The sequence below is a fragment of the Phacochoerus africanus genome, chromosome 6 (assembly GCF_016906955.1).
Source record: "Phacochoerus africanus isolate WHEZ1 chromosome 6, ROS_Pafr_v1, whole genome shotgun sequence".
Classification (NCBI taxonomy): domain Eukaryota; kingdom Metazoa; phylum Chordata; class Mammalia; order Artiodactyla; family Suidae; genus Phacochoerus; species Phacochoerus africanus.
The window spans coordinates 25429235-25454333 of record NC_062549.1 but is presented as its reverse complement, the minus strand read 5'-3'; the positions used below and the strand labels follow the sequence as shown (position 1 = coordinate 25454333).

The 25099-nt window shown below is 34.4% G+C and overlaps 1 protein-coding gene across 2 annotated transcripts in view; it reads right to left on the bottom strand.

Moving 5' to 3' along the window:
* CSMD3 (CUB and Sushi multiple domains 3) overlaps window positions 1-25099 on the bottom strand; it is a 1203192-nt gene that overhangs the window by 350720 nt on the left and 827373 nt on the right. For both annotated transcript variants that reach the window (XM_047783389.1, XM_047783390.1), the window contains one exon: window positions 6782-6951. In XM_047783389.1, coding sequence (XP_047639345.1) covers window positions 6782-6951 — 170 coding nt within the window. The remainder of the gene's footprint in view (window positions 1-6781; window positions 6952-25099) is intronic.

Sequence of the window (25099 nt, the reverse complement as noted above, 5' to 3'; positions counted from 1 at the left end):
TGAAATAAGTCATGGTGTACAGACCCTCCTAGATCAGGATGGTTAAATCCTACTATAATGAACCGCTTATCAACACTTAAAACTGTTGTTACTGATGTAATAAATGTATTATTAGAAGGTATATTCCTAGTCATTTCTCTAATGAATTAGCAAGCAAGGTATTACCTAAACCCAAGAGCAAAAAGTACATAAAAATTGAAATCAAAACAAATTACACATGTACGAGTATAAACTTTTCTATCTGCAACTTGTACTGCAACTTACAGACAAAAGTTTTTCCTAAATGAACATTGCTTGATTTTTTTTTTTTTTTGCTGTTGTTGTTAACCAGTAAGATGAAAATGAAACATCAAAAACAATGCCATATCAGGAACTTTACTGGTATGTAAATGATATGTGACTTTTTTTTGCTAAATTGAATAACTTTCAAATACTAGGAAAGATATTTTCTCAATTTCTTGTGCTATTCACAATATAATGGCTACAGATACAATCCATATCTACTTAGGTATCAACAGAGAGCAAAGCAATAAATTAAGCCAGGATTTGTAATATTTGCCAATTTCTGCAGTGTAAACACTTCTACCGTGGCCAATATCAAGCTATCAATGTGACACCACTGAATAGAGAGTTCGAAATAAATATACAACCTGATATAGTATTTCTACCACAGGGATACAATATATAAATAAATAATACCAAACACACAGGTAATAAGGTAGTAAAATAATTAGGAAGTGAAAAGTTGCATATATTATCTTTGTTTTTATATGCTTAAATTGTAAGTTAATTTAATTGTAACATAATTTAATTTTTAATAATGGCTATGCTTAAAAACCAGTTCCAAAATTACTGAAAATTTAACAACAGGCCCTCACAAATAGCACTACCAAAGACTCACAGGTAGATAAGGAAATAGCTTGAGAATACATCTTAAAAACCAGCAATAGCAATACATTAACAACCTTCTCATTATACTTCTAAAACAATGTTATTAATAGTTCCTTCAAGTATCTATTTTTTCATAAATATTACATAAATCTCCTAAACTTTTCTTTCAGACTCTCAAAACCAATTTTAAGTTATTTTACTGGCTCATTTCCTTAATCATCCATTTAGTCTATATTCTGCAAAATAAATGTCTTTAAACTTCACAATGCTGACTGTGGTTAAGACACTTCCTTCAATTTTTGTCCCTGCTACATTCCTTTATCTAAATATAGTACTTAGTCTTCTGAAAATAAAAACAAACACAACAACACCAGAAGCAGAAGTCATATTCCTGATTGGTATTCAGGTCTTATCCTATCCCGCTGATAAAGAGAACTATTCATTATTGACTGTCTATAGCCTACATATAATAAACACCATCTATAAATATTAATTGAAAGAATTAATTAAGTTACATATTTTGAATAAGGGATGGAGAAGTTCAATATTCTTGCCCATTGAAAGTAGCAGAACCAAGGAAAGATATATTCACAGTTTCCAAACCTGCTGGTCATCACATAATATGGAGAGTTTTATAAAAATCCTTAGTCCTGGGTGCATACCAACTGAATTAGCTTTCCCCAGACCTATTGAAACTTTACTAGTGTGGTGATAAATTGTCAAAGTGTTTATAAAAAGGAGGAGGGAAAGAGAGAGAGAGTGGGTAAGTAAACAAGCATCAGCCTACATGATTAACTCTCAGAAACGAAAGTTTTGTTTGTGTGTGTGTGTGTATGTGTGTGTAGATATAGATAAATACACACACACACTGGTTTTTATTGTTGTTGCTATTTTTTTGTTTTTGTCAGAATACAGTGATTTTGTATAGTAAGTGAAACCATTAAAAAAAAAACCTTCTTCCAAACCTTAGATTCATATAAAGATTACAAGAGCATGTCATTCCAAAGAATGTAGCCAATCCTACCACATAAAGAAAACCAATGCTTAAAAATCTCTAAGTCAAAGGACAGAGGGCTTTATAACGGTCTCTTTGTTTTTCTTATTCTTTTTATGTCCTAGTTAGAATAGAGGAGGAGAACTGACTCTTCTAGGTTTAATATTGGAAATGGCTGGGTATGAAGATGGGCTCCCACAGATTAAGCTTGCAGTCTGGTAAATGACCTTCCATCCCGAGGGGATTTTGAACTTGCCAATCTTGGATAATTCATCATTTGTCCTTTGCAGGGTGTATCCATCTGCTTGTGCAGCCTAACTTTGCCTGTGTCAGTTGGCATCTTTGAACTAATAGTTGTCCACAGAATTAATGAGAAGAATAGCATATAGGCATGTTATATCTTACATAAGTGGAGAGACCATGAAGACAGACAGTGTTTAAAAGCCCATCCCAAACTGTCTCTACAGAATGGCTTACTGAAGGTATATTAAAGTAATAATTTTGAATAAATCCTACATTAGACTGTTGGTAAGAGGATAGTTGAATTGGTATGTTTCTGTTTTAATATTTAGTAGATAATCTTTTCAATTCTGGAAAACATACATTTATTCTAGAAAAGGTATGAAATTTTAAAAAAATTCTGGGGATATCAATTTTCATCCTTTCACTAATGAAAGAACATTTAATGAAATACACTAAAGGGCCTTAAATTGAGTTTTTCTGCCTTCCTTTGCTTCTTACCATCACATATCCTCACATTTTCATTTATTACTGAGGTCCCACCCTTCCTTAAGGTAATACATGCCACAAATGCATGTGAACTTACTTCAGATAAGTAAAATATTTGTCAGAAAGCAGTCTGAGAAACACATTGGAACAAAATTTTTAAGGCATCATCTGTTACCTCAAATGAATTTTCCAAATAATGAACATCATTTAGTATGGAGAAGTTATACATGCATTTCAAGCATCACAGAGAGCAGAGAGATAGTTTAGGAAGGATTATGGGAAGCATGGAGAAGCACTTCCTGACTTTTAATTTATAAACACGTTTATTATTGTTGCTTATGTGATGCAGATTAGCAGCTATACTTATATTTCTGAGCTATGTCTTGATACATTTTTCCCCACATTTGCCAAAAGAATAAGCACTGCCTTAATTCTAAGTACAAGCATCCCATTCACTTCAATGTTGACTGTAATTTAGCAAATAAAACTTATTTTAAGAGGAAAATCCAAATAATGAACTGGAGGTTGAAGAGATTATCGAGTGAATTCCTGTTGCTGATCAGGGAAAAGCACATAAAACAGGAATGGTCCTATAATAATACTAAAGTTGTAAACATCTATGTGAACTGCAGGAGATCTTTCCCATGTCTATACAATCTTACAAGCATATAGTACTTACTGTGTTAGAGAACCATCAACTATCATCAAAATAATGTTCTTCTCAAAAGAAGAAAATAACCAACCAATCATAAAATCACTGGATAAGTAAAAATCCCTCACCCTGTCAACCTGGATATTATAATATTTTTTTTAGGGTTTGTGAAAACAGACTTACGGTGAATTTCTTACCTGGATTAAGGAAATCTTGGCAATGAGAAAAAATTGTATGTGATTATTACAAAAATATTTAAATATGATTTTATGGAAGAATTTATTTTTATTCCAATAATGCATATAAATTACATTTTCCAGAACACTTACTTTGAAAAATGTGAATTATTAAGTATGGAAATATTTATTTGCCTAAAAATTTATCTTTAAATTGCATTATTTCAAATTTTTAAAATAGGAGTTCCCACTGTGGCTCAGCGGAAACCTGACTAGTATTCATGAGATTACGTGTCTGATCCCTGGCCTTGCTCAGTGGGTTAAAGACCCAGCATTGCTGTGAGATGTGGTGTAGGTCGCAGACATGGCTAGGATCTTGCACTGCTATGGCTGTGGAATAAGCCATTGCTGCAGCTCTGATTCAACCCCTAGCCTGGGAACTTCCATATGCTGTGGGTATGGCCTTAAAAAGCAAATAAATAAATAAATATTAATTTTATACTAAATTGTTATGTGACTGTTGTGCGACTATCATCATAATCAATTTTAGAGTATTTTCATCACCTTAAAAAGAAATCCCAGGAATTCCCACTCTAGGTGAAAGATATGACTGCAATGGCTTGGGATGCTGCAGAGATGTGGGTCTGTTTCCCAGCTGGGCACAGTGGGTTGGGGATCCAGTGTTGCCACAGCTGTGGCATAAGTTGCAACTGTGGCTTGGATTTGATTCCTGGCCTGGGAACTCCCATTTGCTGTGGGTGCAGCCAAAAAATTAAAAAAGAAATTCTGTGTCCTTTAGTTGTCACAAATCACTCCATTGTTCCCAGTCCTCAGCAATCACTAATCTATTTTTTGTTTCTGTATATTTGCCTTCTCTGGACATTTCATATAAATGGATCATCCAGTATGTGGTCTTTCATGACTGGCTTTTTTTAACTAGCTTAATATTTTCAAGGTTCATGCATGCTGAAACATATCTCACCCCTTTATTCCTTTTTTTTTTTTTTTTGGTTGTGCTATGAGGATCAAACCTGTTACCACAGCAGTGAAAACACTGGATTCTTAGCCACTAGGCCTCCAGAGAACTCCCTTCATTCCTTTTCATGGCTTCAGCTATCCCAGTGGATAGATACACTACATTTTATTTATCTGTTTATTAGTTGAAGGACATTTGGGGAGTTCCTGTCGTAGCTCAATGGTTAACGAATCTGACTAGCATCCATGAGGACACAGGTTCAATCTCTGGTATTGCTCAGTGGGTTAAGGATCCTGCGTTGCTGTGGCTATGGTGTAGGCTAGCAGCTATAGCTCTGATTCAACCTCTAGCCCGGGAACCTCCATATGCCACGGGTGCAGCCTTAAAAAGATAAAAAAAAAAAGAATATTTGGGTTGTTTTTACATTTCAGATATTATGAATAGTGTTATTTTGTGTGGATGTATATTTTCATTTCTCTTAGGTATACTGTATCTAGGAGTGAAACTGCTGGGTCGTAGGGTAACTTTATATGTAGACTTTTGAGGAACAGCAAGACTGTTTTCCACAGCAAGGTGCACCATTTTACATTCCCCCTAATAATGTATGAGATTTACAATTTTCCATATCTTTGTCAACATTTGTTATCATCTGACTCTGATTATAGCCATTCTAGTGGGTTTGAAATGGTATCACATTGTGGTTTCCATTTTCATTTCCATGATTGTTAATTATGTTGATTCTAATTTAATGTAATTTTGGCCTTTTTTTGACTTCTTTGGAGAAATATCTGTTCGGATCCTTTGCCCACTTTTAATTTGTATTATTTGGCTCTTTAATATTTAGTTGTGAGAGTTCTTAATATATTCTAGATACAAGTCTCTTGTCAGATGTATAGTTTGCAAAGATTTTTCTCCCATTCTGGGAGTTTCTTCACTTTTTTTTTTTCTTTTTTATGGCTGCACTTGTGACATATGAAAGTTCCCAGGCTAGGTGTGGAATTAGAGCTATAGCTGTAGTCCTGTGCCACAGCCATGGCAACACTAGATCCAGGATGCATCTACGACCTACAACACAGCTTGCAACAATGCTAGATTCCTGGCCCACTGAGCAAGGCCAGGCATCAAATCTGCATCTTCATGGATGCTGTGTTGGTTTCTTAACCCACTGAGCCACAATGGAAACTCTGAAGCACAAAAGTTTTCAATGCAGCCAAAGTTCAGTTTATCTATTTTTCTTATTTTTTGGCTGCACCTGCAGCATATGGAAGTTCTTGGGTCAAGGATCAAACCTGTATCTCAGCAGTGAACCAAGCCAATGCAGGGATAATGTGGGATCCTTAACCCACTGCACCACAGCGGGAACTCCAATTCGTCCTGTATACCTGTGAGTATGTTTCTTTTTTGTTATATTCAGTGGTTTATTTTATTTTTTTGGATTATACATACAAGTAATATCATACAGTATTTGTCTTTTCTGACATTTCACTTAGTATAAAACTCTCCAAATCCAGAAAAAAAGCAAATAACAGATAAATAAAATTAATTTATACTAAAAGTTTATTATCAACAAAGTGTATTTTTCTTAAATAATTTATAGATATTGTTAGTTTTATATATTCATAAATTATGACTATACCCAGTCCTTTAGTATAGGCCGTGATGGAAGATAAGGGAAGGAAGACATATATGCATGACTGGGTCACTTTGCTGTACAGCAGAAATTGGCAGAACAATGTAAATCAACTATTCTTTAATCAAAAATTTTAAAAAGTTAGAAAAGAGAAGCAATTCAGAATGGCATACAACTTCTTAGAAAAAAGACTAGAAGCCAGAAAGTAGTAGATGGAATTCCTTTAAAATTCAAGAAGGGAGATAAAAATACCTAGCAAAACCATTAATAAATCATGTTAGAACCAACAAAATAAAAATAACTGAACTTTTTTACAGCAATAAATATAAAGCGTTAACCATGTATCAATGGAGATAAATAACTTAATAAACACCAAAATAACAATTAATTATCATTACATTTGTTAAAGAAATGACCATTCTTGTGTTAATTATGTTTCATAGATAAGATTTATTGAATATAAGATGTCCGATATGAAACTATTCTTATTTTGGTATTATGGAATCATTAAAAGTCATGTAGCATAAAATCAAATTTTACTTATAAATAAACATTAAAAACAAAACATTTTATCTCAATGAAAATAATAATAGGAAAATGGGAAATAATGTATAATTTAAATCTATGAATGACAGAATTATATATATATATATATATATACAAACTTATATTTGAATTAATACATACTCAATGATAAAAATGATAGAAATATAAATATTCTGAGTTCACTTACCTTAAGAACATCTCCTTGTGCTAAATGAAATGTTCTGGCTGAAATATTGATTCCCTTTCCTGCTTGAACCTGAATACTATAAATGCATTCATGGTTGTTTTCATAGTTGAGTGGATAATTTGGAGAGAGCAAAATCCCTTCATTATTTGTTGCAGATGCACCACATTCAGCTGCAGGTAAAACAGAATATTGAAGCACATTTTAACGGCAAGCATTTTCATTTCAAGTAATGTAATGTATGGAAGTGTAAATGCATTTTATTTTAACTAAAGCCTAACATGAAAATAATGTACAGAACGACCGTGTGCTGTGGATGATTCATTCCCCTCTCAAATAATAGGTGGAGGGAAGGAACTATGGCCCTTGGACAGAACACTTGTTCATAAATGGAAATATACAATAGTTTCAATATGTATCCCCCTTGGATGAAAGGATAGCATGGAAAAGGATGAGAGCAAAAGAATTTCCTGTTGTGGCTCAGCGGAAATGAATATGATTTGCATCCACAAGGATGCAGGCTGATCCCTGGCCTCACTCAGTGGGTTAAGCATCGCGTTGCCATGAGCTGTGGTGTAGATTGCAGATGCAGCTCGGATCCCGTGTTGCTGTGGCTGTGGTGCAGACTGGCAGCCACAGCTCCGATTTGTCCCCTAGCCTGGGAACCTCCATATGCCATGAGTGCTACACTAAAAAAGAAGAGCAAAAAAAAAAAAATTCAGAATATATTTTCAGTTTGTAGAGCTCTGCTTAATTTATTACTTTAAATTATTTATTTTTGGCTGTGTAGAACCCATTGACCATTCAATAATTATAATGAATTTGGCATGTTTGGAAATTGTATCACATTTCCCAGTTTAAATAGATTGGATTTTAGAATGGATTAAGTCTTCAGGATTAATTTTGCAAAATCTGAGGAAGTGTCTAACCACTTAGAGAACTATGAATTCTCACTTTTTTTTTAAATTTGATCTTAATGTTTTACTTTTAAAAGAGGTAGCAATATTGCAAAACCAAACAGGTCCTTATAATTCCCAAAAATGTAGTTTAGACCTCAGAAATTCAATGAACTCATTTTCCTATCTTATCTAATAATCTGCTTCATATTACTCTACCATAGACCAGGGAGAGTTATATTTTTCAAAATTTTAATAAGAAAGTCATTATTTTTCAGAAATAATATTTTTAAAATAATGATTCGTGGGAGGAGTCAGAGGAGTCATAGGAAGTATAAAACAGTTGAAGGATAATGAAGTGCTTTACCTTTTAAATGCTTAAACATTAACCAAAGTAAGGTGAAATAAAGAGCCTAATGAGGAAATAAAATGATCAAGATGGAACAGTCAGTATAATATCATAGCATAAAATAATAATAAAAACTAACAATGTGACACTAACAATCAACCGGTTACATGAAGTGTCACCCAATAGAGTTTCTCCAAGTTTGTTTTAAGGTAAAATAAAAAAGAAAAAAGAAAAACCAAAAAATTCACAGACTCCCAATATTGATTCAAATTATTTTTATTTTTTTGTTACTTAAATATATTCAAAGACAAAAATATATACATCCTTAAGCTTTTAATTGTATACAATTATAATAACAAAATAAGTTTACAGATATAAGAACAGGTATAAAACCATAAAATTTAAAATAGCGATGTGTATCTTACGTGGCATAAGATTTTGTTTTCTTGAAACTAAACTGCCCTTGGCAATGTGGATAAGGAGACAGCTGCTAGAGTTTGCTCTGCTTTTAATTATGCAATGCTGTGCAATAATTCAATTCTCCTTCATCATCTCTGAATTACTGAGAAACATTCATCTGAATCATACATGACACCATATGTCCTTCACATAGTGATAAAAAAATTATTTATATTTTAAATTGGCCCAATTTCCTTCTCCGTAGCTTATTGGAATCTAGGCATATGGGGTTGGGGGGGGACACCAAGACAAATGTTCCCAGATTATACAGATGATCCAGAATGCACAAACACGTTCATCACTTGGGGAATACAAACAGTTTTAAATTATGTTATAGAATCATGGAGTTCTGAGAATATGTACATGGATGTCAGGCTGCAAATTATTGAAATATCAATGAACAACTCAGGCTTTAACCTTTAGAGATTGGTTTCAAAATTAAGCTTTATCTTCTATCTATATGACTTTGGCAAGTTATTTATTCTCTCTGAGCCTCAATATTATTATTATAGTGGGAATAATAGTGCTCTCTTCATAAAGATGTTTGTGTATGTGTGCGTGTGTGTGTTGATATTATACGTAGATGACACATGTAGAGCACTTAGTACAAAACTAGCATACAAGGGCTCAAAAATTATAGCTAACATTATGAATATTTTAAGTGTAAATACTAATGGTGGCCTCATGTTATATACATGGAAAAATAGTTTAGGATATTTATATTGCCCCTAATGTGACCACCAAGGTATAGAAAAACATTTATGTGTCAAAAGCTGAGGAATCTTTTTATTTTTGGACAATTATTTATGATATTTATGATATTAAAATTACTTTAACTGAGCATAACACAATCCCTCTCCAAATAAAGGCCAAGTGATAGGCTAATCTATCTTTTTTTTCCGTTTTGGGGCCGCATATGGAAGTTCCTAGGCTTGGGTTGAATAGAATAAGAGCTGCAGCTGCCAGCCACAGCCACAGCAACTCAGGATCCAAGCCACATCTGTGACCTAAACCACAGCTCACAGCAATGCCAGATCCTTAACACACTGAGCAAGGTCAGGGATCCAACCTGCATCCTCACGGATACTAGTTGGGTTTGTAACACATTGAGCCATAAGGGGAACTCCAGACTATCTTAACTACCTTTTAAAACATGCTAATAATTTATTGTTATGTTCTCAACATTTGAATAAATGGTGTCTTCTGCTATAAACATTGATTTTCAGTGTATAATTTAAATGAGATTTTCCCTTTTTTGTTGTTTTTTGTTTTTTGTCTTTTTGTCTTTTCTAGGGCCATACCTGCGACACATGGAGGTTCCCAGGCTAGGGGTCCAATTGGAGCTGTAGCCGCTGGCCTATGCCACAGCCACAGCAATGCCAGATCCAAGTCTCATCTGCAATCTACACCACAGCTCATGGCAACGCCGGATACGTAACCCACTAAGCAAGGCCAGGGATCGAACCCTCAATCTCATAGTTCCTAGTCATTCGTTAAACACTGAGCCACGATGGAAACCAAGTAGAAAATCATTTATAGCCATTTTAAACTGTCAGTGGATTTTTTTTTTTTTTTTTTTTTGCTTTATAGGGCCACATCCAGGGCACATGGAAGTTCCCAGGCTAGGGGTCAAATCGGAGCTACAGCTGCTGGCCTACACCACAGCCACAACAACCCAGGATCCTAGCTGCATCTACGACCCACACCACAGCTCGTGGCAATGCCGGATCCCTAACCCACTGAGTGAAGCCATCATGGATCCTAGTCAGGTTCATTACTGCTGAGCCACGACGGGAACTCCCTTAGTTGGTAGTAATGGAAGAAATTTTCACACATTGAGGTATGGGAAAGTCATCCTGGCTAATACACGATTTAACTTGAATTTTATGCTAGTTAAAACAGTCTTTTTGTGCCTTATCAAACAGACATTGCACATCTGCTTTAATCATTTAAAAAGGGGGTACACTGACCAGAAGTAAAGAATGTCCAAGCTAAAAATAAAGATTAAATACCTCCCTTCCTAGGATGCCAATGGTGGTACTCCAATAATAAGACTCCCTTCACAGGTGACAAAGCCATACTGATTTGCTGTGCACATGCTGATCTGATTTTATTTGAAATCTTGAAGGAATGGATCTTTGACTTGTTTGATTTTCTCTGTTATGACAAGATATAAAACTGTTCTGAAAACCATGTTTCTCTGGAGCAATTCCTCAGAGTTATCTGAGACAATATCTCCCAGACTATAATCCTCAGTTTGGCTCAAATAAAACTCTTTTCTATTCCTATTATAGGGTTTTTTAATTGCTTATTTCCACTGACAGTTTAAAATGGCTATAAATGATTTTCTACTTGGTAAAATAAAATCAGGACATACACCATAATGGAAAAACTAAGGAAGAAAATTTGGATTAAATTAACACCTTTCTCATTTAATCAGGACTCCTTATAAATTATGAGTCCCACTGCAAAAGGAACATGCATTGCAATTATTGAAAATAGATTAAGACTTTCAAGAGATCAACAGAGCATTAACCAAGCAGAGACCTTCTCAGCATGAAGTCCTCCCTATGGGATTGCATGGGTTTCACATCCGTGAAGCCAACTCTGCATTTATTCTTTGAAAAACCCTACAAGGCAAAACTTATTTTCTCCAGTTTTATAGATGAAGACATCAAAGTGAGTTTTCTTACTAAAATTGAACAAACTGTATGTATCAGATCTGGGATTTACATTGGGATTTATATATCTGTCATTGTCCATGATGTTAAAAAGGTAAACACACCATTTCTCCTTCAGATCAAAATACTTCTTTTAGTGTGAAAAGAGGCATTATTAATAATTATCCCACACAGCAGCTGTAAATTGAGACTATCCCAGATAAACCGGTAGTTGGATCACATTTTTCCTTATACTTCATCTGATGGACATACTATTTAAGGACATTATATTAACAAATTAAGATGATTATTTTGTGTGGGCTGGGTTATGTCCTAAAGGTCAGAACACATTTGTCCCACATATAAGCTATAAACCTGTGCTCCATTATACATAATTATTAATGTTCAGAATGGTGATCTCATATCAAAGAAAGATCTTAAAATATAAAAAGATGAAAATCTGTTCAGAATGTTCTATATACATACATAGGAAAATGATCAAATTAATTTTTTTCTATGAGTTCTAATACAAATTTTTAGTATCAATAAATTAAAGACAAATTTATTTAGTCACAGTACCAAACTATACAAGCTAGGTGATTAATAAACTGATTTTTATATGGGATCTCATCCTTGATTTCATCTTTGAATTTAAAAATATACTAAAGGCTGCTTCCCAGCATCCAATGCAGTACTAACATTTGCCCTGGGTAAGTTATCTTTCCATACCTCAGCTACAGCAGTCTTGCTTGCCAAATGGAATTGAACAGGATCTACTGTTGAAATGAACAACTAACTTTGCACAGTTTGACTATATGCCCAAATCTAGCAATGAATATGTTTCCATGTCTGCTGTGTAATAAACTAACACAATGATATTTTCCAAATGCAAATCTGAGCTTGAACTTTATATCTAAGAAATACATATCACCAGCAAATCACAGCCCACACAATGTCATAAAGGCTACTTAGAATGTTACCCCTACCTTTCTAGCTATCACCCAGCATTTTCTCTCATGGACCTTGTAGTTCACCTATCCTTTGACCCAATCTCACACTCTACGTCTGTATACATGATGTTTTCTCCCCATTTAAATAAGCACCACCTCTGTGTTCCAAAGGATGAAATTTCAGGGTTCAAATAAAGAAAATGACTTGATATGGAATAATCCTATAATGGTTATTTTCAGCATCAGGTGGCTGTGATGGCATAAGGAATAAATGAAATAATGTTATGTTGAAGCATCAGAGATAATTCTCACAAATATTCATGACTGCAATGTTCATAAATGTTGAGGAAAATAAATCTACAACATTTTCATTATATATGATATAACTATCACAGCAAGTTTTCACAAGGCATGTTTTAAAATTAGAAGATTTGAGTATTGGCAACAATTATTGAATATTCTTAAGATACATTAAAATTAGCTGAGAAGGTGAACTAGCAACAAAAGAGCTAGCTCAAAAGAAGAAAAGAATGGGTATTTGATTCTAGAAAGATAAGATTACTTAAAAAAAAATCAGCTATACAGGAAAGAGGAGTTTGAGCAAAGGAAGTCCTAGAATTCAAGTGACAAAGATGAGCTGAAAAATAGTCATCATCTCCCACTATAGTGACATTTATGGACAGTATGTAGCTGTCACTGAACAAAAATAAATCTGTGACTTACTGCATCAGGTCAATGCCAAGGTTTTCAATCAGATGTGGTGATAAATTGCATATACAATGTAATATACATGTGTGAAACATTTGGCATAATACATACAAAGCTTCAAGGTCATTCTAATATAAACAATTAATATATTTGCTTAGCAAAGTACCTTGGTGGATAATGCATAAGATGTTTAAAATGGCTAGAAGGCACGCAGCAAAATGGATGCTATGATAGATAATCACACTAAATTAAGTCGGAAAAGAAAAATATATACCAGGTGATATCACTTATATGTGGAATATAAAATATGGCACAAATAAACCCATCTGAAGAACAGAAACAGACCCATGGACATAGAGAACAGACTTGTGGTTGCCAAGGGAGAGGGGGAGGGAGGCGGTGGACTGGAATTTGGGGGTTGGTAGATACAAACTATTATACATTTAGAATGGATAGGCAATGAGTGGCACAGGGAACTATAACAAATCTCCTGGCATAGACTGATGGAAAAGAATACACGCACACACACATCAGTTTGCTGTACAGCAGAAATTGGCACAACATTGTAAATCAACTATACTTTAATTTTTAAAAATAAAATGGCTAGAGGAATATACTAATAGGCCTCTGATCTGAAAAACTGATTTATTTGATAAAACCTTTATTAAACCCTTGTTATGCACTGGGCATGGGAGGTAAAATGTTGAAACTCCTCATATAACTTACTTTCCAGCAGACAGATGTTTACCAAATAATTACTCAAATAAATATGTAGTATGTAAAAACATAACTGGAAGCCTTGGCTGTTCTTCTAAGTGAAGTTAAAACCTCTCTAAAGGACTGAAATTAGTATATTAAGAATGGCAGAAGGTGGGTTGTGAGAAAGACTCTCAAACAGAAGGAACATGTCTGAAAACATTATTGGGGGTACGGGGGCATGCCAAGTTCTGAGAACTGAAAGAGCAGTGTGAGAAAGACTTTGGGTAACGCTGAGCTAGCAGCAGGATTTCTTTCGTTGTTTATCTGGTGCTGTAGGGAAAAACATGTTTTACTTAGGTGTGTTATGAAAGGAGAGTATCACTAGACGTGAGTTGCTTGTTCTTGTGGTGTGGGAATGCTTCCATCTTTAAGGCTTGGAAAGTTGGTTGTAGAAGATGAACAGAAGAGAAGATTGAATGAGCTACACTTATAAAAAATACTGTTTTTGAGATTTTGGGTCAGAAAACTGGCTTGATGGTTCAGGATTGCAATGTTTTCTGGAAGTGAGGAAAGCACACTTTTCCCTGCCTTAATATAGGCCAAATACTTTGTTGCTCTTATGATCTGGTCTAGAATGAATATATGTCCTTAAAAACTGATGTCACTAACTTATAAAGCCTAAGTTTTTTATTATGAATTTTCTACAATTCATGTTAAATGTTAAATAATCACTATTATTTAGGTGATAATGTCTCCGCTCTCTGATTTGAACTGAGAGGTCATCTTTAAATCACAAGAATTAATAATACATAATTTAGCAGGTTGTTAGGGAAATATTTTTGGAGCATATAAATCTTCAGTGGTCTTTAGAGAGTATAAATATTTTCTGTGCAATCTCCAGTCTACATGCTATTGATTATGATGCCTTTATTTTGTGAAAAAAATAAGTCCCACTCACATAAAGTATTTTTAATTTAAACAGATAGATTAAGAAATCTATTTGAGTTACCAATATGAAACTCTTTGCTGAGTTGAAAACAATATGTTGATGAATGTGGCTTTGGTTGTATTGGAGTAGGAGAGATATGTTTACTGGACTCAGGTGATAAGAGTCACAACTATAGTGAGGAATTCAGTAGACCAAGGATACTCATTGAATTTCAATTTTTTTTTTTTTCTTACTGAAAAATAGGCAAGCCTACGCATCATTAATCTCCATTAGGGGGATAAGAAAACCTGGTAGCATCTATTGTGTGCACACAGTCAAATATTTCCAGATAAATTGGTAAAATGCTTTTCAGTAACTTGGACGGGAAATTTGAAAAATGTCTATGACTAGCGAAGTTTGCAGTTGTTTTTAAGAATTTGCATTGCAATCAAATCTCTTCTTTTATGCTATTTTGAAGGTGCACTGTGAGTTATTTTGAAATTATTTTGTGAAAATGGGTGAAATAAACGACGTGTGTTATTCAAAAAAAAACTTTGAATGTTTTCAAACCTAAACGTATGGTATGTTAGGTCAAATAAGGTGTAGCATTAAGCAGAAATATATATTTCCATATATTTGTTACCAGAGGAAAAATAATGGTAATATGTGATTGTGTTCATATAGGAGAACGTGGAGACAATTAAACCGCTAAACTCAAATCAATCTTTTTTTGGCATATATGTAAATTTATGTATTTCTTTTTTTTTTAGTTTGTATCAGCTAATTGAACACATTCTGTTCCAAAACTAATTTCCACGTATTTCATCAAATTATGATACCATTGACTGTAACAGGCATCATTATTTCAAGTGTTTATAAGAAAGCAAAAATGTTGCCAATAATTTATAGTAGCTATTGATTGAGAGATACATACCAACTTCAGAGATTTAAATTTTTATAAGAATATCTGAAAATGTGAAATGTAGTAAAATGTGTTACTAAGATTTACAATATTTAAGAATGAGTCTAATATTACTTTATGACTTGGCAGTATTAGTAACATATTTGTTCTTGAGAACTTTTTTGCCAAATAGGTACTTAATGCTTGGATTCTCAGAAGGGGGTACAAATTAGAGGTCATATTAATTTCCTTATGCCACTTCTGAAAATATAATAACCACCAGTATTACTTGTATAAAGTTAGATTTTACCTTTCCTTTGTTGTTCTTAGACAACAAAGAAACTTAACTGGCTTTCTCTATATAGACTCTAAAAACAATATGTGTAGGCATCCGTGTTAAAGTTATTTACAAATCAAGAGTGTCTTAAAATGTTTTCACTGGGAGAATTTGAGATTTGTTATTTTTATCCTTAACATTTTCTTTAATACATTTTTCTTTATCATTTTTTGCCATGAAAAAGCACGCTAACCATTATTGTCACACAGAATTACTCTTTTATGAAGATATATGTTCAAAAAAATTTTTTTAATCAAATACAAATTCTCAGTAAAAGAACATGGAGGAATTCCTATAACTTGCTATTGTCTTTTCATGCTTTCTTCCTTCCCTAAACAGTTATTTATGGTCTACTGTGGTAGTTTCATTTACTCATTAAAAATATTACTAACGATAATACCAATATTCATATCAGGTAGTATGTTAAGTCTTTAGGATAAGTTCCTTGTCCTTATGAAATAGGTAGTCTTGAAGAGAGACAGACACAGAAACTGTACATCCATGAATGTGTAACCTGTATGTAGTGTGATACAATATTGTGCAATGGCCTAGGATGGCAAAAATGAGGACATTATACATTTTAAAGTATCGATAAAACAGTAATGTCAGGGAAGACTTCATGAAATAGGTTATCCTTTATCTGAGTCAAATGAATGATTCCAATGATAATCAAAATATATGAAAGAGATTCTAGGCCAAAGGAACTGCTAAAATGAAAGTACAGATGGGTAAACCAGATTGATATAGTTAAAAGAACCAGTCACTCATACGCCATTCTAAGGAATCCAGATTTTATCACATAGTCACTGGAGACTAATTGAGGAATTTTAAGAAAAGAAAAATATGATCAGATTTGAGAAACCCATTAGGGAAGCTCTATGGGGAATGGATTATAGTCCAGGGTTCCTAAAGGGAGAAAAGCCTAGAGAAGATTATTGCAGTGTGTCAATTAGAAGATGATAAGAGCTTGAACTGAAATGATGACGATGAGGTTGAAAGTAAAAATTATAGAAGAAGTGGTTTTGAGTAGGTTGATGAATTTATTTTTGTACATGATGAATTTAGTTTGCCTCTGGGACATCAGTGGGAGAAGGCCGCTAAGCAGCTAGACATATTCATAGTCATGGGACTGATATTTCAAGCTACAGACAAAAGGACTTATCCAGGGAACAAACATGAATTGAGAAGAAAAGCAAAGTAAGACCAAAATTCATAGAGCATCACAGTAAGTGGAACACAAAAGAGACATTCATATAAGGTGGTATCATGGAAGAACACGGAGGGGATAGCTTTAAGAAAAAAAAAAAATTCTCAGTAGTATTAAATGTCAGAAAGAGTTAAATTAAGATGAATATTAAGAATTTGGAGTTCTCCTTGTGGCTCAGCCAGTTAAGAACCCAACTAGTATCCATGAGGATGTGGGTTTGATCCCTGGCCTTGCTAATTGAGTTAAGGATCTGGCATTCCTGCAAGCTGCCCTGTGGTCACAGATGCTCAGAACTCCTATTGCTATGGCTGTGGTATAGGCCAGCAGCTACAGGTCCCATTCAACCCCTAGCCTGGGAACTTACATATGCCACAAGAGTGCCCTGAAAAAAAAAATTTACCCACTGCTTTATGCGTTTTTCTCTTTGTTTTCATGTATTACTTTAGTGTGAGCACTGTCTCTGTAATATTTGAAAACAGAAATATAAGAAAACAAATAAGGGACACATTTTCTTAAATATTATGGTGATTTCTTATGCTATTGAGCATGATTTATGATCAATTAATGACAATTAACTGATCAAAATGTTATACTAAGCAATACATTTTTTAAAGCATATAAAAGAGCACATTTAAAGAGGGATGTGTATAATATAATGAATGTTTAAGGAATATGTTAATTAAATTAATGTATTGGGGAAAAAGAACATAATTACTCTATAAAAATAAAATCTACATTAAGCACATCTCATCATTTAAGCAAGATTACTGATTTGCATTTCATTTTATATATAAAATAAAAATTATTTTCAGGTGAAGATAGATGATAGTCATTTATTTCCACTTAACATTCTCTAAAACCAATATTTAAGTTTTTCAAACTGTAATATGTGATTTCTCATTTAAATATTTTTTCAGGTGGGGTTGGGTTACCACATATCTCTTGGAATTCAAAAAGTGCTGAAACCCTTAAGAACTGTTTCCAAGGCTCATCTCCACAAATAGAGTTGTAATTAAGCTTGGCATTTATCATAAAGAATTTCTATTATATGCTGATCCTGCTCTTAGCTCTAAGTTAAAGCCTTTGTTATAACAGGGATGTCCCTGTTTCTCACACTTAAAGAAACACTGTGGGAGTTCCCGTAGTGGCTCAGCGGAAAAAAGTCTGACCAGTATCCATGAGAATGTAGGTTCGATTCTTGGCCTTGCCCAGACATGCCTTAGATCTGGCATTGCTGTGGCTATGGCATAGGCCAGAGGCTACAGCTCTGATTTGCCCCTAGCCTGGGAATATCCATATGCTGCAGATGCAGCCTAAAAAAATAAAAAACAAGAAAGAAAAAGGAAAGAAACACTGTGAAGAAGCCTCAACAAAAAGTAAAGGGAAGTTTTGGTCTCAGAATCTTTGTCCTTTGGGTCCCATACATAATCCCCCTTCTCTGATATTTTCCTAGATCCTACCATCAATTTAGAAATGGCAGCAGTCATTATGAGATTTTCCTCCTCAAAATGTATTAAAATACATGGTGTAAAGTACTCAATGATTACATCCATATACTATAAAGCAAGCTATAACACATTTTTGGAAAATGTGGCATTTGGGGTGAGTTTTTTTGTTTGTTTTACTAGGGACTGAAATTTCTTTTGCAAATTAAACATGTCAAAACTAAAATCAATATGCTTACATTTAATTTTTAAGTAGGTTCACAATGGAAAGCTTTAGCTCAACTTGTCTAAGTTTTCATGGAGATAGAATGACTGAGTAATGCCATTCATGATGCAGCTAAACTTCAACTTTATATCTCTGAGTCAAAAATCAGGAACTAGAGTCCCAACCGTAGACTATATATATGCCAGTAGGTATACCTTCTGGTTGCTAAATACCTTTTCAAACATCCCTTATAGAAAACTTAGGGAGTATTTACATTCTATGGAATGCCCCAAATTTATCCAAGGAAATGGACTATCAGGTTTTGCCACTTTAATTTACTAGTTATTACCTTCCTGATATAATAGCTAAAATAGTTAGAAAAAAATGGCTCCAGAAAAGAGCGGTCCAATTTTGAATGAGTACTTAGGAGTACACACACACACACACACACACACAATCCAGAAATCCAAAATTAATTCAAACAATCAAAAGCAAGAGTGCTAAGTATTGATTGTGCCAGCTGTATGTTTTGTTTCAAAGCATGATCTTTAACAAACTATTGGCTTTGGAGATGGCTTTTCCCTTCAAATAGATATGAATCATTGGTACTAGTGCGGCATTTGTTGTAGGCAACAACACACGTTGTCATTTTATACTCTTACTACGGATTCTAGCTAATGAAATTAAATTCAAATGTGCCTTCTTGTGTCTATTGGCCAATAAGGCTGCATATGGAATAATATTTCAATATAAAACATAAGAAATTCAAATTTCCCTTAAGTGACAGAAATGTAGGCATCTAAAATATAGCACTGTGAATTAAAATGTTACATTTTAAACATATGCTAGATAGATAGAAATTCTAGTGCATAGCAGGCACTGTGCTATTTGCTGGGAGCAAGGAGTGAAACAACAGATTAAATTAATTGCTATGTGATGTGCTACCTGCTATAAAAATACACATGAACAACTTCAATGGGAACACTACGAATTTTGCCTGCAGGAGTTGAGGAAAGCCCACAGAGAAAGTGAAACTTAATCAGGTTTTGAAGATATGAAGTGTCATCTGCTAAAACAATTATCCAGTGCCTTTGGTTTTCCTAAGATATATCTCATCTCACCATGTTCTTCAAGAGGCATTACCAGTTAGGTGTAACAGATTTATATAAAGAGTGAATTATTATTTTAAGAGAACTAAGGTCTGCGTGAATGTGAATAAGAAATGATTCTGCTACCCTGGTCCTCACTGCATCAGTTTCTTAGGGACAGTGGATGGATTGAAGATTCCCTAAAGATCTTTCAGCCCATATCATAGATGTATAGTTTCCGTCTTGTGACCTAATGGGGTGTAATTAATAAACCATAAGAATTTGTGGACAGACTACAGTATGGGGCAACATGCTGGGAGATATAAATTATAGGACCAGCTGGATGGTGGTGACTAGTCCCACCCTGACTTCTCCATAGCAACACTACTGATTCTACAGCAGATGACTTATGAGCAGATTTTGAGATCAGCGGTTTTTTGAAAAAAAATTTAACAAGGGACATGGTGACCCTGCAATGTATATTTTTTAGACAATGCAATTAAAAACTGTAAAAAAAATAATGTGTAACAAAAAGTCCATTTCTTCTAAAACTAAATAAAATAGACTCTATACACATGGTTTGATTGGTCTTCTAGCCTATTGACACCTAAACGTGCCTTTATTTTTCTTTTTCCTTTACCAATGTCTGAAATGCTGTTCTTGCCTTCCTTGCTCCTATTTTCTCTACTGCTATTGCTATTAAGATAGAGGTTTTTGTTTTCATTTTGTTGGTGTTCTCATTTACTTAAATTTCTTTATAAAGAAAAGTGCTTTTTAGAGCAAAAATTAAAAGGAGAAAATATTTAGGAGGTCATATACAAAGAATTTCATTTTATATAAATTTGAATTAACAAATTTGAAATATCTTAATAATAAAAAAATAATAAATTTTTGCTTTATAAAAATTATTTTAATTTATGTAAATATTTCAACTAAAAATAATAACATATCTCACAATCTCAAAGATGTGGGCCAAACTGGTTGTAAACAATATTTATTTTGGTGTCACATGACCTTCCACCTTTGCTTAAGTGTAAACACCTGCCATCATTTGGCACACTAAGCTTTTCAAGAGAAATAATTTAGAGTGCTTGTAACAACACTCTTTCATTTATCTCACAAGTATTTATTGAGTATCTAGTATGTACTGCACACTATTCTTTGCATGAAAAAAAAGAGAGAGATGAAAATCATATTTTCATGAGGCCTCAATTCCTGTGAGGGGAGACAGACAATGAACAAGTATAAGAAAATAAGTAAATCAAATAATAGATCAGATGGTCATAAGAGCTAAGAAGAAAAAAACAAATTAATGAAGAGGCATAGGAAGGGTACCTACTGAAAAGTTACATTTGAGCAGAGATCTGAAAGAGGTAAAGGAACAAATATGCAGTTATTTAGGGAAAAGCATCACGAGCAGAGGGAATAGCAAATATAGTGGGAATGTGTTGGCATTTGGGGGAAATAGCAAAGAGATCAGTATGACTAGAGTGACTTAATTACTGCTGTAGAAAACTCATCACTTTTTCTGCTTCCACTCTTCCCCCACTGGAATCTATTCTGAACTCAGAGCCTGAATGATCCTTAGAGGAAGACATTCTAGGATTCATCCCTTGACAATCTTTTGTTCAGTAACAGTTTTCCATCTCATTCTGAGTAAAGCCAAAGCCCGTGTAATGGTCAACGAAGCCCTACATGATATAGTCTGCCCTCTTATCTTTCTGCCCTTACCTCATCCAAATATTTTCCCTCTTCCTTCTTCCACCATGCTCTGTTCTCCCCTATACTCTATCTGGATTCTGATAAAAAAAAAAAAAAAGACTGGAGTTCCCGTCGTGGAGCAGTGGTTAACGAATCCGACTAGGAACCATGAGGTTGCGGGTTCGATCCCTGCCCTTGCTCAGTGGGTCAAGGTTCTGGCGTTGCCGTGAGCTGTGGTGTAGGTCGAGACACGGCTCAGATCCTGCGTTGCTGTGGCTCTGGCGTAGGCTGGCAGCTACAGCTCCGATTCGACCCCTAGCCCGGGAACCTCCATATGCCGCGGGAGCGGCCCAAGAAATGTCAAAAAGACAAAAAAAAAAAAAAAAAAGACTGATCAAAGGGGAGTTCCTGTCGTTGCTCAGTGGTTAACAAACTGGACCAAGTATCCATGAGGACATGGGGTTCAATCCCTGGCCTTGCTCAGTGGATTAAGGATCTGGCATTGCCATGAGCTGCGGTGTAGGCAGCAGACATGGCTCAGATCCCACGTTGCTGTGGCTGTGGTCTAGGCCAGCAGCAATGGCTCCAACTTGACCTCTAGCCTGGGAATCTCCATATGCTGTGAGTGTGGCCCTAAAAAAAAAAAACAAAAAAAAACAAAAACGAAAACAAAAGACTGATCAAAGGGCCAAACATAGAGGGATTCTAGGATATATGTCATTAAAGGATCACTCAGGCTCTAAATTAGCAATAGTAAATGGTGAACCAAGGGTGCTCATCATTACTTTGTTTTTATTTTTAACAATGCACTATAACTGTAATTTAAATGTTATCTTATAAAATTCTTTGAAGCATCCAAGTGCTCTTAATTTGTGGTGATGCTAATGTCAGAAAAAAAATTTTTGGAAGAGAAAGAAACTTTAGAATGGAAATTATATGTGATGAAACACATGCTAACTCCCATGCTATACTTTTTGATAATTTAGGAGACAGGCGTCTACAAAATATTATGAATAACACTGAACTTTTTTTAAGTAACATGAAAGTAAAAAAAAAAATCACTTTTTCTAAATGTATCAATTTTAACAATGCTTTCATCTATGCATTTATTACTATAGGAAATGGACATATGGTTCAAGAGAGCTTGAATTGCCATGTCTTTAGTAGCATAATATTTGCATAAAATGTGACCACTCTGTAACTTCTAAGTGTTAAGGTTCAACACAGTTTACAAATGTTAAACAAGTTGTTGTTTAAGAGTAATACTAGGAACTTTGCTGAATATTATTTGTTAAATCCAGCCAAACTATTTCCCAGAGATGACATTAAGAATATTATATTCATACTTTAGCTAATTTGACATTTTCCTAGTCAAAATGACATTTTAACATGTTCTAGTTTGAACATTTTGTACATATATAATCTTATTTATCTGAAAAGTCTTCCAATGACAATTTCAATCCATACAAATTTCCATCTTCTTAGAACTTCTCTCAGAACCCCTCATTTTGGCACAAACTTTTCTGTTCATCTTTCATCTAACATTCTTAATATAAACTTGTCAAAGGTAAGGTCTGTGACAGTTCTCACTTTTTCCCACAATTCTTCATATGCTGGAAATATAAGAGGTTTTTAAGTTTCTTCACCTTCTCTTTGTAAATTTATGTCATTTATCAATCTATGATTCCCAAACTATTTCCAATATAGTTCTCTTTATTCAGCTTCAGATTCATATATATATCCTGCTGTCTACCACATAGCTCCAAATGTACACAGCACAGCAGAAGGTATTTGCTCCATCTTCTCAATCCACAACTTTTCTGTCTTTTTTCTGCCCTGTCTCAGTGAATAGCAGCCAAATGGCTTATTGATAGCATCATGGATGAATTCTGCTTTTTCTTGACACTGGCCTGTTGCAGGAGCTGTTATCTCTCAATAGAACATTTTCTCTCCCATTCGCACACATTCTCTTCATTCACACATTAACTAAAGCCTTCTCATCCCTTAGTCTCCATTAGACATCATTTCTTCTGGGAAGTCACTCCTGTTTTAGGACATTTATTACAGTCTATTAAAAATACCTATTTACCTGTTTATATATTTATCAGACTGCACTTTAAAGTCAAAGAACTTATCGTTGCCCTGGGATAATATATCCCAATTGCCTAGCAGAGTGGCCAGCCCAGAGTGGATATAACTGAATGGATACTCAGGAAATTTGTATTAGTTAAAATATTACTTTAGCATATTAATCTCAAATTAGGTTCTATATTCTTCTCAAACTAGCTACACAGGAGTTCCCCTTGTAGATCAGCAGTAATGAACCCGACTAGTATTCATGAGGATGCAGATTCAATCCCTGGTCTCACTCAGTGGGTTAAGGATCTGACATTTCTGTGAGCTGTGGTATAGGTTGCAGATGTGGCTCAGAACTGGTACTGTGGATGTGCTGTGGGTCCTTAGCCTGGGAACTTCCATATATCGCAGGTGCAACCCTAAAAAGACAAAACAAAACAAAACGATACAAAACAAAAAACTAGGTATACATTTAAATTGTTATTTCTTATCCCAGTGAATAGAGATGGTTTCCTCTTTATGATTATCCCAAACTCTAATGGGTAAGTCTAAGAGATGAATTAATTCAACAACTTTAATTTTTATGCTGAACCATAACTATAAGAGTAGAGTATTTAAAAAACTTAACTATAAGCATCTGGAAATGAATGAAGAGCCATGTGTAATTGGTGTACTAAATTGATTAAGAGGTTTCTGAAACACTCAAATTCCAATACTGGTGACAGGCATCTAAGAGGCATACAGGAAATGGAGTTCAAACTAAAAATAATTTTAACTTCTAACTTTCTATAGATCTTGGCTTGATTTAGAATACTTTCTTTGGGAGTTCCCGTCGTGGCGCGGTGGTTAACGAATCCCACTAGGAACCATGAGGTTGTGGGTTTGATCCCTGGCCTTGCTCAGTGGGTTAAGGATCTGGCGTTGCCTTGAGCTGTGGTGTGGGTCGCAGACACGGCTCAGAAGAATACTTTCTTTTAGAAGGAAATGGTTAACTGGAAGTCTGAAAAATAAAATCTAAGAAAAATAATTTAGTTCTTCATGGTGAGCAGGTACACAGGACCTTTGTAGCAGAAGTCTTCCGTTCAATCTGAAGTTGTCTGTTACTATGTATATGTGTGTTTGTTGGGAGGAGAAACCTAGGGGAGGTGTCTATCATGGCCTAGGAGAAAAGTCCTTCCACACTGTTTATCTCATTTTGCTCTGACTCTTAGATCACCAAGTAATATTCTGATGACTGATTTGGTATCCCTGGTAACCTGATGTCAGAAAGAATATGATAATGGCTATGAATAGTGTGATTGTTGAAAAAATATATCTTTTAATAAATCAATACATTTATAGAACCGATCTTGTCTGATGTGTAAATACACTGACAGGGTTTCACAAAGTAATTTAGTAGTAACACTGCCTTTCAATAGGCAACGTTTGTCTAAATGTTGGCTATTGCATTTTGTAATCAGAATTATCAAAGAGGAGCAAATAGCACACACTGGCAGGCCCAGAATGTGATGCAAATCAGACTGTATTAAAATAATTAACTGGAATTTAGAAAATTACAACTGAAAATAGCCCTTTAGAGCCTACTAGTATATTTAATGAATTTGTTCACAGTCATTTATATAATATATACAAACTCAACTTGATAACCATAAGGTAGAAGAGCCAAATTTAGATATACATTTCTTTGACAATTAAAAACTAACTTAAGTGAA